At 28.6% G+C, this 19,428-nt stretch overlaps 3 protein-coding genes across 3 annotated transcripts in view; all 3 read right to left on the minus strand.

Moving 5' to 3' along the window:
- LOC126902379 (myrosinase 1-like) overlaps nucleotides 1-4,757 on the minus strand; it is a 21,072-nt gene extending 16,315 nt beyond the window's left edge. Inside the window, exons 1-4 of the mRNA XM_050679572.1 lie at nucleotides 4,509-4,757; nucleotides 3,023-3,312; nucleotides 2,780-2,914; nucleotides 2,326-2,448 (exon numbers count right to left, since the gene is read on the minus strand). Coding sequence (XP_050535529.1) covers nucleotides 2,326-2,448; nucleotides 2,780-2,914; nucleotides 3,023-3,312; nucleotides 4,509-4,665 — 705 coding nt within the window. The 5' untranslated portion in view covers nucleotides 4,666-4,757. The remainder of the gene's footprint in view (nucleotides 1-2,325; nucleotides 2,449-2,779; nucleotides 2,915-3,022; nucleotides 3,313-4,508) is intronic.
- Nucleotides 4,758-13,674: 8,917 nt separating this feature from the next.
- Nucleotides 13,675-16,116, minus strand: LOC126902072 (uncharacterized). Its single transcript, XM_050679093.1, has 3 exons — nucleotides 15,119-16,116; nucleotides 14,364-15,038; nucleotides 13,675-14,008 (listed from the first exon to the last, which is right to left on the minus strand). Exons 1-3 carry the CDS (start codon nucleotides 16,114-16,116, stop codon nucleotides 13,675-13,677), a joined length of 2,007 nt encoding a protein of 668 aa, XP_050535050.1.
- Nucleotides 16,117-16,393: 277 nt separating this feature from the next.
- Nucleotides 16,394-17,164, minus strand: LOC126902074 (uncharacterized). The gene has a single exon (XM_050679095.1). The coding sequence runs from the start codon at nucleotides 17,162-17,164 to the stop codon at nucleotides 16,394-16,396; it is 771 nt and encodes a 256-aa protein (XP_050535052.1).
- Nucleotides 17,165-19,428: the final 2,264 nt, after the last annotated feature.

The raw sequence follows: 19,428 nt of genomic DNA on the forward strand, positions 1-19,428 counted from the left end.
GAAAGGTGTCTCCACACATGGTTCCGCGAGTGTTGACGGACGATCAAAAACGAAACCGCGTTGAAATCTGCAGGGACTGGCTGGAAGCTGAGGAGAGCGACAACATTTTGTCTCGAGTAATCACAGGTGACGAGAGTTGGATTTTTTGAGTATGACCTCGTCAAAAAACGGGCTGACATGGTGTGGCTAACACCTGATGAACCAAGAGTAAAAAAAAGCGCGCAAAAGCAAATCAGAAGTGAAGGTGATGGCCACTGTTTTTTTCGACTGCCGCGGCGTGGTACTCCTGGAATGGACTCCAAAGGGTCACACAATCACTGGACAAGCCTACCTTGAGACTATGCAACGTTTAAGGGAGCGCATAAGGAAGAAGAGGCCAGAATTGTGGAAAGACAACTCTTGGGTTCTCCATCAAGACAATGCGCCAGCACACCGGTCCTTCATTGTGCAAGATTTTTTGCCCAAAAACCAAACGACAGTGCTACCACATCCGCCCTATTCACCGGACCTTGCACCCTGTGACTTTTTTTTGTTTGATAAACTGAAAGATTTGATGAGGGGAACACATTTGGGGGGTTTGGAAGAGATCAAACAAGAATCGGCACGGCTACTGTACAGCATGCCACAAAATGACTGGCAAAAATGTTTCGATAACTGGAAAAAAAGAATGCACCAGTGCATTAGTGCCAGGGGGGAATACTTTGAAGGGGATAAAGTTATTGTAACTTAATTTTTATAATAAAGCACGATTTTCCCCAGTGTCCGGGAACTTTTTTGACATACCTCGTAATTAAACAAAAAATGTAAATTTTGAAAAAAACCACCTTCTATTGGTATGTTATTTTTTGGTACTTAAAGCTGCCAACTTTTTGAAAAATAAATGAATCAAAATAGTTTTTTTATATAAATACCTTACATATTTCCTATTCACATGATATAAATTTTTTGAAAATCTGANTCCTATTCACATAATATAAATTTTTTGAAAATCTGACCCTTTACTTCCCCACAGGGGTTTTTAAAATAGCAATTTTTCCACGAAACATTAACTTTTGCTTTTGGAATAAACCACCAATTTCTTAAAATGAACACTATCTACGGATTTGCATCAAAACGTTTCTTGTGATTTTAATCACCCTCATATATCATCTGTATTTGTCCTATCTATGCCAAGTGCACAGTGTGGTGGGTTTTTTTTATTTATATAAATAAATAAAAATAGTTATAGTTCAAATGGTTATAGTTCTTTTCTACTCATAATTTTATTTTATTTTTTTAAATTATTAGTTTCAAATAAATAGAATTAATTCAAATAAGTTTAAAAAAAGTTGAAAAGCTTGATGTGATTAAAATTAATTTTTTTTTTATTATAACTATACTTATTTTTTACTTTGAATAACAATATCTATTCCAATATTGAATACACCATCTTGATACATTGGTCAATTATTTATTGTATGTATTCTAAATTGGTATTTTTTTAGAATTTTAAATTATAGCTGTTTTTTATTATCGAAGTTTAATAATAGACGTAAAAAAAAACAGTGAAACTAGAGTGTTTTAAACTCATGTTTAAATGTTATCATTTAATTTTCCTATTTTCTTTATGGCGTTATAAAACAGGTCGACCACAACATTTTTTTTTTCATTTTTTAATTATACTTTGGTTTAAAGTAGCGACAAAAAAATATTCACCAAATTTAATTACTTAAGATCTTATGCCTTGTTGATTATATACAGAGTGATTTTTTTATCATAACCCACTCAATTACTTATAAAATAAATATAATTTAAACATTTTTTTTTTTTAGTTATCTTTAGTTAAACATTATTCTTGAATTATTAACTATGTAATACTTTTTAAGTTCACCCCTTATGCCTTGTAAGGGTATCAACTTTGTGTTTTTAAATGGGAACACATATTTTGAATTTAATAAAATGTTTGAGTTTTTAATTTAATAATAAACAGCATTTGAATTTTTAATATAATTTTATTTGTTTATTAGATATAAACATTTAAAGTTTCAAATTTTTTGTGTTAATATACAAGTATAATACACAAGGGAATACAGGTAGCTAATTGGTTTTTTATGAAATTGCTATCATAGTCACGGATTGTTTATTATCAATTATGACTATCAATAGATATTGATACTTTTTATATTATCAGTTAGTGTATTTATAAACTCACAACAATGTGCCTTATTACCATTGATAATAACAATGTTGTGTACCTGCGAATATTGATGTCATAAAAAATCAATTAGCTAAAATGAAATATGAAATGGTAAGTCAATTATAGATTCTAAATTTTAATTAATTTACCTTATTTCCATAAGTCTTAAATACGAAATTTGCATAGTTCACATAATATCTTATAATATTATCATTTGCCCAACCGCCAAGAACTTGAAGTGATTCTGGTAAGTCCCAGTGATATATAGTAATCTATAAAAACAATAATGAATTTTTGTTAATGTAGTGTAATTATTTAAACATATTTTGTTTAATGCTCATATAATATGTATATAAGGTGATTCTAACAGCAGCGCCATCTATGTTCCTATTAAAATCTTTGATATGCATCAGTAAACTAAATTTAGATCTTGTATTTTGGTTATTAGACTACAACAAGTTGATTATTATCCATTAAGTTAACTCTTTGTATTCAAGGAAATGGTCATTTTTTACCAATAAATTGTATATCGGATTGTTATAGTTAACCATTTTATTATTATTTATGTATAGAATTAAAATGTAAGTTATTAAATATACTTACCAAAGGCTCGATATTGTTTTGAAGTAGCAAATCTATCACTTTATGGTAATAATCAATACCCGCTTGGTTTTGTTCATGATCATGCCCTAGTGGTAAAATTCTTGGCCAACTCAATGAAAAACGATATACTTTTACCTGAAATTTTATTTTAAATTAATTAATTAATTTAAATAATTTGGTATTAACATTAAAATTGTAAAATAATAAATTAATTTTATAAGATTTTATCAAAACTAAACATACTCCTAGTTCTTTGAGTATTTTTATGTCTTCTTTATATTTATGATATGAGTCACATGCAACGTCTCCATTTAATAATACGTTATCATCTTCATTAGGACTATGAAACATAGGAATCGGTAGAGGTGATAAATTTTTGAAAAATAAATTATTTTTTTGCATGCCTATAAATTTAACTTTATAGTTCTTAAGAAATTTGAACGCATGTTTACTAAATGGTATTGAATAATATTTTTGAACTGTCTCGTTATTGCTGCTATGATATATTCCATCCCAAATACTTTTACTTTTTCCTAAAATATGAAATAATTCGTTAAAACTAATTAGTTTTATTACATTGAAATAATTAAGATAATATTTATAAAATGAGTTCCCAACTACAAAAACCAATTTATTATATTAAAAAGTAAACTAATTGAGCGCAACAGCTTTTGTAGCCTAATATCTGAAGGGTTCAAAAAAAATACTGTAGTTATCCATTTCTGAAAATTTTTTCAAAGAACAAAAAAGTTATAAATTACTATTCTTTTAATAATAAAATATAAGTAGACACTTTTATATTAAAAAACTGAACATTTTTCACGAAAACATTTAATTCCTTTATACTACTGCTAAGGTGCTATCAAAAATAAACCATAAAATGAATATCGAAAAAATAAACTACTACTATTTTTCCTCTGTAACCTTCATTTAAGACCCTAAATATTTCTAATTCCATACCACTATTTTTAGAACACGATAATACATTATACATTTATAATTTAAAACATTAACTGGATCTGATTTTTCTCTTTTTATCTAGAAGTTATCAACGGTTAAACCATCGTTATTAAACAAACATACATCATGAGTACTATCATTATTTCTTTAATTTTTTAAATAATTACTAATTTATAAAATTCAACTATAGTAAAAATAATTTTAAAATATATTTAAAATTCTTATTCTAATATTTTTATTTTAATACAAAAAAAATACTTTTCAAAAGTATTCCAAATAATTTGATTTACTATTTTTTTTAATCACTTATTTGTGGTATTTTTTTTTTTTAGAAATTAATTGATGAAAATCACGAATTAAATGATAGTTTATCTTGATATTAAAATAATTATTTAAATTACCAATTTTTTAAAAGAATATTTATTCTTATGTCATCCAATTATGTGATAATGAGTGTTTATCCAAATAATTATGTTAGCATTAAAAAAGTATTATCTTAATATAATTTATTATTACTTTTAATTACTTATTTATAATAATTTTATTTATTTTTTAAATTACTCTATACTTAATTATATTTACAATATAATAATAAATAGAATATTGATTATTAAACAAAGAATATTTATAAGTATATTATATCATTCGATGATGTTTACAAATTTTTAAAATAATAAAATCTACTTTTTTTAAATAAAACAAGATCTTCTTTATTTTAAAGGCTTTAATTTTCAGAAAAATAATTTTTCTGACATTCGTTTTTACTTACCATCTTCATCCCAACCACCTTCTATTTGATAAGCGCTTGATGAAGCACCAAATAAAAATTTATCAGGAAACTTTACAACTGTTGCAGAACTTATACTAAACAAAAATATGACTAAAAAATAATAGGAAATACATTCATGTAGACGACAATATTTCATATTAACAGACTTTTTTTTTAATGTAAAAGAAAATATTAATTATTATAACTTATTAAAAGAGAGGCAATTTATTTATAAAAACTTAAAACGTTAGAAATGTTTTTTTCAGCAGTATTTATATCAAGCCACTAATGTTAATTAAGACTTTAATCCACGCCGAGTATTGAAAATTTTATCACGTTCGCCCATTATATTGATACATTAATTTAATTGAGAAAATAATTGGCTAAATTTTGTTTTTATTTTTTAATTTAATATGCAACAAACGGTACAACAATAAACTTTTATCAATTTAGACATATAAAATATTAAGACCTTTTAATAATCTAAATCATTCAAACATTGAAAACACTTTAAATTGCTATTACAAACATTATAAAACACCCTAAAAAATAAAAAAATTGTTAAGTTCGCAATTTATTTCTAAATTAAAACTTTTGTGTTTAAATTACAAACATTTTTTATTTTATAATTATCTTAATATTTTTTGATAAAATAATCAATTATTTTAAAGCTAAAGTAATAATTTAGTTTGCAAATATCTAATCCACGCTATTAAAAAGATATTAAAATTTTACAAAGTAATCATTATACATTATTATTATCCATTATCCATATAAAAAACAATTAAAAAAAAAATTGATAATCCATATCTTTTTTTATATATCGAACGAAGCAGTGTTGGTTGGCTGTAATTCTGAAAAATGTTTTGCCTTAGCATAACTTNTTATTTCTAAATTAAAACTTTTGTGTTTAAATTATAAACATTTTTTATTTTATAATTATCTTAATATTTTTTGATAAAAAAATCAATTATTTTAAAGCTAAAGTAATAATTTAGTTTGCAAATATCTAATCCAAGCTATTAAAAAGATATTAAAATTTTACAATGTAATCATTATACATTATTATTATCCATTATCCATATAAAAAACAATTAAAAAAAAAATTGATAATCCATATCTTTTTTATATATCGAACGAAGTAGTGTTGGTTGGCTGTAATTCTGAAAAATGTTTTGCCTTAGCATAACATTAAATACTTTTTTTGACAGTCAAATGCATTTTCTCTCTGCGAACAATAAATTTTGTATATTGTTTTACTTTTAGCTTCGATGTGAAGCTAAGAAGGTATTGATTTTACTATGATGTGTTTTTTTTTGTGTCTGTTACCACTTTTTCTCAGCTCTCACCAAACCAATTTCTTTCAACGATACGTTAAAAGATCACAAATCGTATCTAGTCGAAGGCATTTACCTCAAAAATTGAAAAAAATTACCTCGTTCCTCGTAAATGGGGGAAACCTCCAAAAAAATTACAAATTTAAAAGTCACTAATTTTCGAAATTTTTTTTTTTTTAAACTGCCATAACTTTTTCAAAATTAAACAAATCAATATAATTTTTTTTTTAATAGATGCTTGATTTCTTTACCTATCCTTTGATATATTTTTTTATAAATCTGATCCTAAACCTGTCCAAAGGGAGAGATATAAAATAAAACAAAATATTTATGTTTGAAATTTTAAATTGGTATTATAGTTTAANCTAAACAGTATAACCATCTCTTAAAAAATTAAAATAAAATGAATGTATTAATAATAATTAAGTTCTTTATAAAATATTTCCAATTAATATAAATTAAACTAAGTGATAAAAATAAAATATTATTTATTTGATTTAAAACTTGTTTAAAATATATTTTAAATATTATTGGAAACTCAAAAAAAAATATCCTATTTCATATATAATATATATAGTATTTCTATATAAAAACAATTTCATACATTACAAGTATAATTTTAGGTGAAATGGAACTTATTCCTTTATAAATTTTTTATTCTAACTGTGCCTATAAGGTGATAAGTGCCTACCAAAACACATAAACTAGTTTTAACTATGTTGAATTCATAGTATCTTCTGCTTTATTAATACAGAGTGTTCAGTTTACGATATTTTGACAAATCTAATAATTTTTGATCCAATAAATATTTTTCGTTAAATATCCTAAGTATGTTAATCACACAAAGTAACCTTTTTATCATAAGTTATGATTCTTAACCCACTTAATTACTTGCAGAATAAAAATAATTAAATTTTTTTTCATACTTATAGTTACATATTGTTCTCTAATTACTAGTTATGTAATACTTTTTTTCATTCATTACTTTTTTTATTTAACTTAACTCGAGTATCTATTTGTTTTTTCAAATGGGAAAACATGTTTTGAATTCAATAAATGTTTGAGGTTTCTATAAGAATAAATGGGGTTTGCATTTTTAATATAATTTTAAATGTTTATTACATATGACATTTTAAACTTTCGAACCTTTTAGTTAAAATACATTTAATATTATACATGTTTGTTTATGATGGATCTATTCAAAAGATACGTAGCATTTATTGTCAATTATGATTTAACCGGTTGTAAATAAACATGTTTTTCATATTTAGAAAGAATTGTATGTTAATTTTAAGCCTTTAGTTGCAACACTGTGTCTTAAAACTATCTTGATGTTATCACCCAATAGTGTTGTAATTGGCAATAACGCTTCATAACTGTGAATAACAATGTCGTAACGAAGTAATTAGCTAACAGTATTTGTGATCACTCGTGTGTTATTTATGTATTTTAACTCCAAAATTGAAACTTTTAAGTATTATAACTGATAAAAAAATAATTTAATAATAAAATCTCAGCATTGTAAAATAATAATAATAAATCTCTATTAAAAATTAAAACTACATGTTACCGTTTGAAATATGAAGTTGATACCCTTATAAGGTATAGGAATGAATTTAAAAGTATTTTATAGTCAGTAATTTAAGAACGATATATAAATAAGAGTATAAAAAAATATATATTATTTTTATTCTACGAGTAATTGAGTGATTTATAATAAACGGATCACTCTGTATTTTAAATAAACTAAATATAAATAATTAAAAAGAATTGCGCAGTAAAACTTGTTATTAATAAAGTATGTATTTAAATGAAAAGATTGAATTTATTATCAAATTTATTTAAGGTCAATAATAACATGTTATCAACTAACTCATTATAACTATAAATTTATAATTTAAAAAAACAACCATAATAACATAAATTGAAAAATGCCCAAAGTGCAAAATATAATAATTATCAAGTAATTTAGGAATTATTTTATTACCTGTAAGGTCAATATTTTAAGTATATCTACGTTTATGCCTATCTTTTTGCCACATTTTCATACAACTACTCTGCGAGTTTCCACGAACGCGAAGTAAAAGTATTTACCCGCAATAGATATCCCTTATTTACTTTTTGGTTGTTTGCGACAACATCTTAGCGACATAAATAGGGGAATACCGTATAAAGAATCTCTTGGTTAATTACATAGAAAAAATATGGTTTACAATTTTTCTATGCATTAAATAAGGAATTTTAACGCTGAATCCGGATCTGGCTTTGGATGTTTTTTGATATCAAATTTCATTTTTGAGATTACTAATTAGTAATTAAGCGATAATTACACAGTAAAATCGACATAACAAAATATTTTTTTATTTTTTAGCTGTTCTAATATTATTTCATGATGTTTAATTTGAGTTATGGAACTAGTATATCAAGTTTAATCGTTTTTTTGTATCTTTAAAGTTGAGTTTGAGTGTTATTTTTCAAAAAAAAAAAAAGGCTTAACTTGCAAATATAACTTTTTTGGTTTAACTTACTGACACGGTCCCGCGTTGTTCCATATGATACACGGAGACCCGCGTCCCGCGCTTCCATTGTCAGCTGTCGTAATACTACGTGTACATGGTAGTTTGCCTGACTAACACAGCTTACATACACCTCTGTACAAAATCCAACAATTACTATACAGCTGATGGCGATCCACANAAATCCAACAATTGTATATTTTATATTTGTATAAAATAAATATACAATGAAGTCATCTTCGTGACACCTTATCACACACATCGTCCGAGTACCCACTTATTTTTTTCAGCGTATCGCCAACTAAGCTATTGGACACTAGTTAATTAATTGGATTTAATGCATTATTCTAGCATTTACTTTTTGTGCGATACACTTGTTTACTAGTGAGAATAAATGGTTCTACGCCAATTTTCAATGTTGAAATATTGTGTCCCTTAAATTAATTTTGTGTCATTTTTACACAGCAACTACTATCATTACAATTATAAAACTTTAATTAACAAATAGATAATTTTATAAGGATTTTAAAAATGTTAATATTGTATATTTGGAGTAAATATAAGCGAACAAATTTCTGGTAATACAAAAAAAAATATTAGTTTTTTTATATATTTTTTCCAGTATTATTTTATTTTGAAATAATTGAGTAATGATATAATACAACCTTATCTATTTTTTCACGATAAAATCGATGGTATAATAAGATTTTAAGTGTAACAATTGTATAATTATAATAATATAATGTAATTATAATAAACAGCGATTTGCTGAATACACTTTGATATTTAATTAATTTAGTATTTTTCATATATGAATAATATGCAATCACATTATTTCTTTAATCATAGAATAACACATGATTAGTAATATTTAGAGGCTACATCATACATTCAGGTTAATAATATTTGATACAGTGTTTCCTTCGGTACAATATATCACAGTACTCCTCCTAGATAACACAAATTTATAACAACTAAAACATTAACTACAGTAGCATATGTATCACGATTGCATTCACATAATTCCAAAATTTTTTTTTACATATGCAATTCACTTTAACAAAATACATGCTTTAGAATAACTAAATAAAAATAGGGGCGAATGGTAGTTGCTCAGGAGTCTCTCAATGAAATCAATGACGATGCAGAATTACTGATATGTGTTATAACAGGTGACTAAACATGAATTTATCGATACGACGTTGAAACTAAGACTCAGTTGTCCCAGTGTAAGCATTCTGGATCACCAAGACTGTAAAAGCTCGACAAGTTCAATTGAACGTGAAGGTTATGCTCACTGTGTTCTTTGATTTTATTGGCATTATGCATTATAATTCTTCGAATGAGGTCAAACAGTCAATAAGGAATATTACCTACAAGTTCAACGTCGTTTGCGTGAAGCAATCCGAAAAAAATGTCCGGATTTGTGGTAAAATAGTTCATTGTTTTTGTACCTCGATAATGCACTTGCTTACACTTGATTGCTTGTTTGTGAATTTTTGGCCAAAAACAATACTGTAACGATGCTTCCATATTCGCCAGCATATGGCTTCGTGTGACTATATTCTATTTAGAAAAATAAAGAGAACCTTAAAGGGTCATCGTTTTACAAGCATAGATGAAACTAAAAGTGCATCGCAGAATGAGCTGAAGGCCATCCCAAAGATCGAGTTTGAGAAGTGTTTTGAGGATTAAAAGAAGCATAATATCTATAATATAGTATCTAATGGAGACTTTTTTAAAAGCGACAACATTAATGTAGAAGAATAAATATTTTTTTCAAAAATCAAAACCTGTTGTTTTCTGAACACACCTTGTATATAACCTACTCTGTTCCCTTCTTTGCTCAATGATTTCTTCTCTATCTTGCTTCAATTCACTCATACTGTCTTTCACTCAGACTGTGCAGTTCAAATTTTTTCCAAATTGCATCATCTTCAATTTTTATTAAAAATAATCGATCACCTAAAATTTTAAAAAATTATCTATTTATCTCTACAGGCTAATCAACATTTCTGTAATCTCTAGTATAAACAGTTTCAAATCTGCATTCTGTGCCGTTTGTACTGTATGTTTGTAGTTGTTTCTGTATGGTAGTAGATTTCAAGTCCAATCTTGTTCTAGCTATTCTTTCCAATATCAATTTTAAAAAGGAGATAATTATCATGTTTTAAAATTTTACTTAGAAATTATTACAAATATTTTTGCACTTAGCAACCCAGTTATTAAAATTTGATAAAACACACATTTTTAGGAAACTATTTTAATTTGACAGTTGCTATTTGATATTCAAACAAGCAACATGCTTGTTTTGCTCTCGCTTCTACGTTAACGTGTAATATTTGTTATATAATTTTGTTTATAAATTGTTCACAATACATGCCGTGGACATTCGGTCGACTGATAAGTGTTTTTAAAAAAATAATTATTAAGTCGGTCCTGCGTGCAACAGATCATATTTCAATAAAATGAAAATAATAATGGATATCGACGGAAATTCACGGTATGCAGACGTAACTATTTACTCAAGCTCAAGTAAAAAAAATGAAAGCTGTTAATGATATGTTAAAAAATAAGTCGCAAAACTGCAAAAGAGAAATTAAATATTACAAAAAAAAAATTTGAAATGAATCAAGGTGCCTCTGATGTATTTATGTTACACTAATTGTGATGTAATAATTTTCCTACAAAACACTTATCGTGCTAGGCGTAGCTGGCTACTTCTATCGTAATCTATGGTCTACTTATAAGGACAACTCGAAACTCGTAGGACCTCGGGTTTGAAGCGCAGTATAGTGTAATTAGTTTTAAACTAATATTTTAAATATATTTTTAATTTTAAATAATATAAGTTGAATGAACCCAACTAGCCTGGTGGTATTCACGCGGGTTTGTTAACGTTAATAGTTTTATTTTGTCTTAAGTCTTTGGCTATGTCGAGGATAAGGAATAAGGTGAGTAGACTGTATGAATAAATTTAGAATTAATTTTACAATATATAATTATAACAATCATAATATATATACATGAATCATAAAATCGTATATACATCAATGTGGATAGGGGGACACTTAATACTAATGCTGCTATGTCGCTGATATAAACAAACAATAAATTATAAATGTCTTATTATAATAAATTATAATTATAAATAGCGATTGTCTATATATAAAAAAAACTATTATTCACGAAAAGCCTTATGGAACACTTTAACAAGGGCCAAAACAGTAACAACACCACATACACTACGATTTAAAGGATTTTACATCAATCGCGCACGTAATCATCCAACGCAATGAATCGCTCACACAACTAGTGGTGGTAGTGCGAGAGACGTTATCAGTCATAGAAATACGATGTAGCAAAACGCCCTCTCGTAATGCGTACCCAACAGATGTATCTCAGAAAATATATAGACCCAACGGCGATATACTGAGCGCACAAGGGTGCGACAATCGCAAAGGTGGTGTTTTACTTTTACAACAAAACGAATACAAAACTAATACTGACTCGCAAGCGTAATAGAGCTTGTAGTTAAAATATGCTAAGATAGCGGCGACAATAAAGACATAAAGAGAAGACCGACAACTCGGTGTAGCACAACAATAGCCTAATTAATCACAACACAAATTCTCGACAGCACATTCGACCGATGTGTATCCTACAATAATATTTTTTACTACCAAATTTTTTAATTCAAGATCTAATTTTGAATTTTCTATTAGAAAAGGTAAACATATTTTTATATGCTAAAAGTTATGTCTTCTTTTTCCTCTCCTTAATCCCAACTACTTGGGGTCGCCCACCCTTATCCTAAACTTCCACTTGATACGATCTCCCACATCCTCTACGCTCACATCAGACGTCCTTATATCGCATTCAAAACATCTCTCCATCTCTTCTTTAGTATTCCGCTACCTTCATTCCTTCAACATTCATTTCTATAACTGTTTTTACAGTTTAAATTTAATAGATTTCATATAGATTCCTTATAATTTTTGCTATTCTTACACGCAAAAACACCAGTGCAACAAACAATTTGTATTATTCCTGTTAGTATATTTTTTGTCAATGTGCCTGTTAGTACTGTATCAAGTAAAAATGTTATTATTGTTGCCGCCTGGGCTGTTCTAAAAATTCCCAAATATAAATGGGTAACAGAACTTGGCCGTACGGCTTAAAATAGGGGTAACTAATAATCAACAAAAATTTCCTATACAATTTAGAATTTGTTAAATGCAAAATATTTTTTGTTTATCCAAAATAGGATTGTTTAACTTAATAAATATAAAGAAATAATTTAAATAACAACATTAATTTTTATTATTGCTGAATTAAATAATTGATAAATATAAACACCCATATTACTTACATTTAGTTTTTAATTTTGCTTGAATAACTTGAATAAAATGAACTACCATTTATAAAGGTGATATGCCACCTGTAGCTTTATTATAATAATGTTCTAACCAATGAAAAAGAAAACAGAATACAACTATATGAATTTACAATAATAATATGAACAATATATTTTAAAACGAAAATTGAGCAAAGTTTTTACTGATTAATACCAAAACAACAATTACTTCAAATAAAACCAATGTAACTTAAAACTAAACTGTATAATAATAACAACAGTTACACATTACATTTTGAATAAAAAAACGACCGAACAACGCGGGCCGCAGATAAGGCATCATAACAGCTGATAGCGCACAAGCGCTACCAGCTGAACACACCCAACCACTGCAGCTCTCACACTTGGCGCGAACATGCACCCCCCTTTGAAAGGTCGCAGAGCCTTTCAAACCAAAATACATAAAATAACAAAGTATAACTAATGAATTTATCTGAAGAACTATAAATAGTTAACATTGAACATTTAAATTGGTAATATAACAACTAAGATTTATACAACAATGAACTCATCTTTCAGTTTCTAATAACAAATATTGAAAAAAAAAAAAATTACATGGCTCATATAAATTTCTAAGTTTAAATCACATATATAGAAACTGAAGTAATTTATGACTAACAGTTGAAAATAATTATTCAAAAAACATATAAAATAATTAATGAACTAAATAAGTAAAATTTACTTCGAAAACACATAAAAATACAAATAATGCATATTAATTACATTAATTATGAATAATATTAATAATACGAATACATTGATTATTTAAAATACAAATTAATTAATTACTATAACACATTCAAAATATAATTGATTTTTTTTTACAACTTCATAAAAATACTACATATATTAGGCCATATCACAATATTAGGCAACTAATTAATGGGATAACAATATTATAGGGGGTTATGTTCATCCATTTCATTATAATCAGCAGTAGGTAGAAAAGCCAGTTTTACCACAGGACGTTTAAACTCTGTTCCGCCAGAATTTCTCACAGTAACGGCACGGACAATTCCATCGGTTCCTGGATGAACAGTAGACACTCGAACCAACGGCCATTGGTAAGGCGGCGCAATAGTTGAATCGGTCCATAAATATACATCTCGTTGCGGAATAACAAAATTTAACTTCGTCAACTCTTTCTGAACCTCAACTAAAAGTTCTGCTAACAGTAGCGCACCACAAAATTCAAGCCTAGAAATTGTTGATGCCTTAAGAGAAGCTACTCTTGATTTAGAAGTGTACAATTATACATTTGTGAAGCATCACAAAATCCATGTAATTGTATACCACAGCCTTCAGTACTTATTACGTTTCTAGGTATATTTAAATTACTTAACAGTTTTAACTTTTAATAAAACTGTATCCAGCGGAATTTTAAATTTTCTGACAACGTTTCATCCCAATCTATTTTTAAGCTCCACAATTGTTAAATGAAAATGTTACCCTTAATTAGAACAGGTGAAATTAAACCAATATGGTCATAAACACTATATCTGACAATAAACTTTTTTTAGTCATAGTATGTGATTGTAATCAATCTTTCATAATAAATTTGAAACTATCCGATGACGGTTGTCACAATAAGCCAAGAGCACTTATAACTTCGTTATCCTTTAATTCTACCATAAAATTAGGGTCCCTTTCTGCCTTCGAAAATCTATCTATAACGGCCTGGGAACTGCAGCACCATTTATGCAAAGGAAAACCAAACTTTTCTAACGTTAAATAGAGCCTTTCGTAAATGGTATAACATTCTTCCTCGGTACTTCCACCACTGATTAGGTCGTCCACATAAAAATCTTCAGTTATTATCCGACGGGTTATGGTGCAAGGCAATTCTTGTGATATTTGAGTTAGGCAGCGGGTAGCTAAAAATGAAGCACTTTTCGTACCATAAGTAATAGATCGAAGATTAAATTCATGTAATGGTTCAACAGGTTGGGAACGATAAAGTATCCTCTGTAAGTTACAGTCTCTAATATGTAACAAAATCTGCCTGTACATTTTAGCCACATCCGCTGTAATAGCAATAGGATGCAAACGAAAACGTAATAATATATGAAAGATGTCAAATTGTACCTTTGGTCCCTCTAATAATATATCACTTAAAGATAACCCTGATGTAGTAGTAGCTGAGCCATCAAAGACTACCCTAATTTTGGTGGTTGTACTATCATGTTTAAAGACTGCATGATGAGGCAAGTAATAAACAGGTTCATCATTAATAGGTTCAGCGGGTTCCATGTGTCCATAACTAAATATTCCTTCATAAAATCATCATATTGTTTAGCTAGGGTAGGATTTTTAATTAATCGTCGTTCTAAATTAAAAAACCGTCTCTGTGCCATGCTAAAAGAATCACCCAAAAGCGATGGACTTTGCATGAATGGGAGCCTTAACATAAACCGACCATCAGCATTACGACTATGTGTTGTGCTGAAATGCTCCTCAGCTGCCTTTTCTTCTTGGGTACGCTGAGCCAACTTAGTAGTTGAAAATAAACAGGCAGGTTCATTAAGCATACATGAATTAGATTGTAATGAAATTGTGGCCATACCAGGCCATTTCCCTTCAACTACCCAACCAAATTTGGTTTGATGAAGTATAGTACTGTGAGGAAGCGAATATTTTTCACTAAGCCAGAAGTCAAAAAATACATCCGCTCCTATTAATATATCAATGGGCCCTGGCTGGTGAAATTGTGGGTCTGCCAAATGTCGCTTAATATGATCAGGTATGATCACTGAATTCCTATTAACATACTGTGAAGGTAAGGCGTTGACAATTATTGGTACTGAGTAAAAATTAACATTATATTGGTAATTGCCAAGTCTAAACAAAATTGTTGTTGTATTGAGACGTTTGGCTGTCGATGACATAGATGAAACTCCAACGATATTAAATGTAAGGTCAGACAAAGATAAGTTAAGCTTCTTGGCACAGGACTGAGTTATGAAATTCAATTGAGATCCCGAGTCTAGAACGGCACGACATAAATGACGTTGATCCACACTATCATTCACATAAATCAAGACAGTAGCTAACATTACACTACTTTGATTTTTAGCAATACCCACACTTTCAGTATAAAGAACCGCAGAGCCCCCTTGAATGTTAGTTTGCTCATTATGGTAATCTTCGTTGGTAACGGAAGATGCAGATTCCTCGTGCAGTTTTGAATTATGTCGCTTATTACATTTCGGACAACTAGGATATTTACAAGATTTTACTTGATGACACAAATTTAAACAATTAAAGCACAACTTTAAACGCATAACTGTGGCTTGTCGTTCAGAAATTGGCATCTGAGTAAATTTTTCACATGCATGCATATATGCGGTTGGCACCTGTACAAAGTGGACACTTCATTGAATTTTGCTCACTAGGACGAGTAAAGAAAGTCTTGTTATTGATACTCATATTTTTAGACCGAATACTCTTTTCTACATAATTAGAAATAGCACCAACTTCATAGGCAGAAATACGTTTTGCTAAAAATGATTCTATTGCTGCATAAGTGGGCAATTCATTATTTGTTTGTTGCAGTTGCCATTTGCCGGCAGTAGTGGCATCTAACTGACTACAAATAAGACTTACTAGCCAGGCATCTTAATGCTGAACTGGCTGCTCGAGTGCTTTTAGTGCACGAACATGTGAAGCAATATGATGATGCAATTTCCGTAATTCTACAGCTGAAGCTTGATGCACTTTTGGAGAATGAAGTAATGCTCTTATGTGAGTTTGTATAGTGAGCCCTTTGTTTTCATACTGTCTGACTAATTCAGAATAAGCCTCTTGATAGTTGGCAGAAGTGATTGAGTAGTTTTTAATGACATCTGAAGCAGTTCCAGTTAAGCTTGACTTTAAATAATGAAATCGTTGTACATCAGTTATTTTTAAATTATCGTGAAACAAAGCATTAAATGTATTGATAAAATCTGGCCAATCGCGAAGATCTCCACTAAACTTTGGTAGATCAATTGCAGGGAGTCTCATAGATTCAATGTGAGATGCTTGCGTTGAATTAGAAGTACTTATGACTTCAGTGACCGCAGATTTGTCCAATAAGTCCACCATAGTGGCCTTTAAAGTACAGATTTGATCTTCGAGCAGTAAATACTCATTCTCTTCTTTGAAGCCCTGTTCTAGGTCAGATATTTCATTATGGGTTTCTATGAATGTAGACCAGTGTTCTTGCAATGAATTTAATCTTGTCTTGATTTGTCGAAGGCTGTGAACGGCTGGATCATATCTCTCAACCAACTTTTGAATAAAAGAAATAGAAGCTTTGGTAGAAGCCCTTCTACGAATGAGTGGCCGAAGTGTAGATGATGGAGGTGCAGGTGGTAACAAAAGGGTAGGTGTAGATGGATCTTGCATAATGAAATAAACAAATACTAAATGAAATAAATACTAAGTGTGGGCGGATGGCTACCTAATATTAAACTTATAACTAACAACTTACCGCTATGCCACCAGAATATTTTTTACCACACACTTTACAGCAAATAAATGTACAAAGTACTTATTTCACAAATAAAAAATACAAGTTTAGTGAATAATATAGGTAATAATGAACTAAGTAATTTGAAAGAAAATAAATAGATATCCTTAAATAAAAATTATAGTTTAACTACTTTATTATTGTTCCCTTTTTTTTTTTTTTTTGTATATATACAATTATCTAATTAATTTAATTAAATGAATTAATGATATATTTTGTTTGAACAAGATTAGCCAAAATTTGCCCCTTATCTGTGCGTGACGCAACTTAAAATGCACCACTATCACGTCGAGGTCACCAAATGTTTGGCNTCAAGTAAAAATGTTATTATTGTTGCCGCCTGGGCTGTTCTAAAAATTCCCAAATATAAATGGGTAACAGAACTTGGCCGTACGGCTTAAAATAGGGGTAACTAATAATCAACAAAAATTTCCTATACAATTTAGAATTTGTTAAATGCAAAATATTTTTTGTTTATCCAAAATAGGATTGTTTAACTTAATAAATATAAAGAAATAATTTAAATAACAACATTAATTTTTATTATTGCTGAATTAAATAATTGATAAATATAAACACCCATATTACTTACATTTAGTTTTTAATTTTGCTTGAATAACTTGAATAAAATGAACTACCATTTATAAAGGTGATATGCCACCTGTAGCTTTATTATAATAATGTTCTAACCAATGAAAAAGAAAACAGGATACAACCANGTTCTAACCAATGAAAAAGAAAACAGAATACAACTATATGAATTTACAATAATAATATGAACAATATATTTTAAAACGAAAATTGAGCAAAGTTTTTACTGATTAATACCAAAACAACAATTACTTCAAATAAAACCAATGTAACTTAAAACTAAACTGTATAATAATAACAACAGTTACACATTACATTTTGAATAAAAAAACGACCGAACAACGCGGGCCGCAGATAAGGCATCATAACAGCTGATAGCGCACAAGCGCTACCAGCTGAACACACCCAACCACTGCACCTCTCACACTTGGCGCGAACAATTATATTTATATACTTATTAGTATATATAAGTGAAGCGCACGCGTAGCAATGTCCTTTTTATTTTATAATTTAAAATAATATCTAAACAATTTTCCAATGCATAAATAGTAATTTTCTAAAGAAAATAATAAATTAATTTAAATATATAGACCCAACAGCGATATACTGAGCGCACAGGGGCGCGAATAACGTCATAAAAAACGAATTAGCTACCTCTCCATCTATTTTTTGGTCTTCCTCTACCTCTTCTTCCTTCAACATTCATTTCTACAACTGTTCTTACGGTTTTCGATTCTTCTCTCCTTATAACATGATCAATGTCTATTTTCTCTCATCTTATCCACGATCTCCAAATTTATAAATACCATACAAAGCTTTTTCTTTTTTTCCCTAAACTTTTCAATTAGTTGCCTCACACAAAATACAGGCTCCATTGTTGACTTAACAGGCATGAATCCAAACTGGTTTTTAGATACCGATGTCTCATTTCTTACTCTCTTATCTATTATCTTTTTCCAAATTTTCATACTATGACTCATAACCTTTATGCCTCTATAATTTCCACACTCCTGTATGTCTCTTTTACCTTTAAATATCGGCACTACAATACTATTCCTCCATTCATTTGGTATTTTCCCTTTTAATAAGATTTTATTTAAAAGTTCCTTCAACCACCTTATGCCAACATCACCTAATATTTTCCATACTTCTACTGGCACTTCATCTGGTCCCACTGCTTTATTCTTTTTTATTGATGCCACAGCCTCCGATACCTTTTTCTCACTAATTAAATCTACTAGTTCCTCAATCCACGAGATATCCACTAATGTCTTTTTTGGGTGCTCCTCATTCAATAATTTTTCAAAATTATTGAAATTCTAAATTCTTTCCACCTTTTTTTCACATCATCATCACTTAAGTGTACCTTATTATCAACACCTTTTATACAACTTATATAATGAAAATCTTTACACCTTTTCTCTTTTATAAATCATATATAAATCATAAACTATATGCCTCTATAATTTCCACACTCTTATACATTTCCTTTACTTTTAAATATCTGCACCACAATAATATTCCTTCATTTTTTGACCCTTATGCCACC

This window comes from Daktulosphaira vitifoliae, unplaced genomic scaffold (genome assembly GCF_025091365.1).
Source record: "Daktulosphaira vitifoliae isolate Bord-2020 unplaced genomic scaffold, ASM2509136v1 Scaffold_3, whole genome shotgun sequence".
Classification (NCBI taxonomy): Eukaryota; Metazoa; Arthropoda; class Insecta; order Hemiptera; family Phylloxeridae; genus Daktulosphaira; species Daktulosphaira vitifoliae.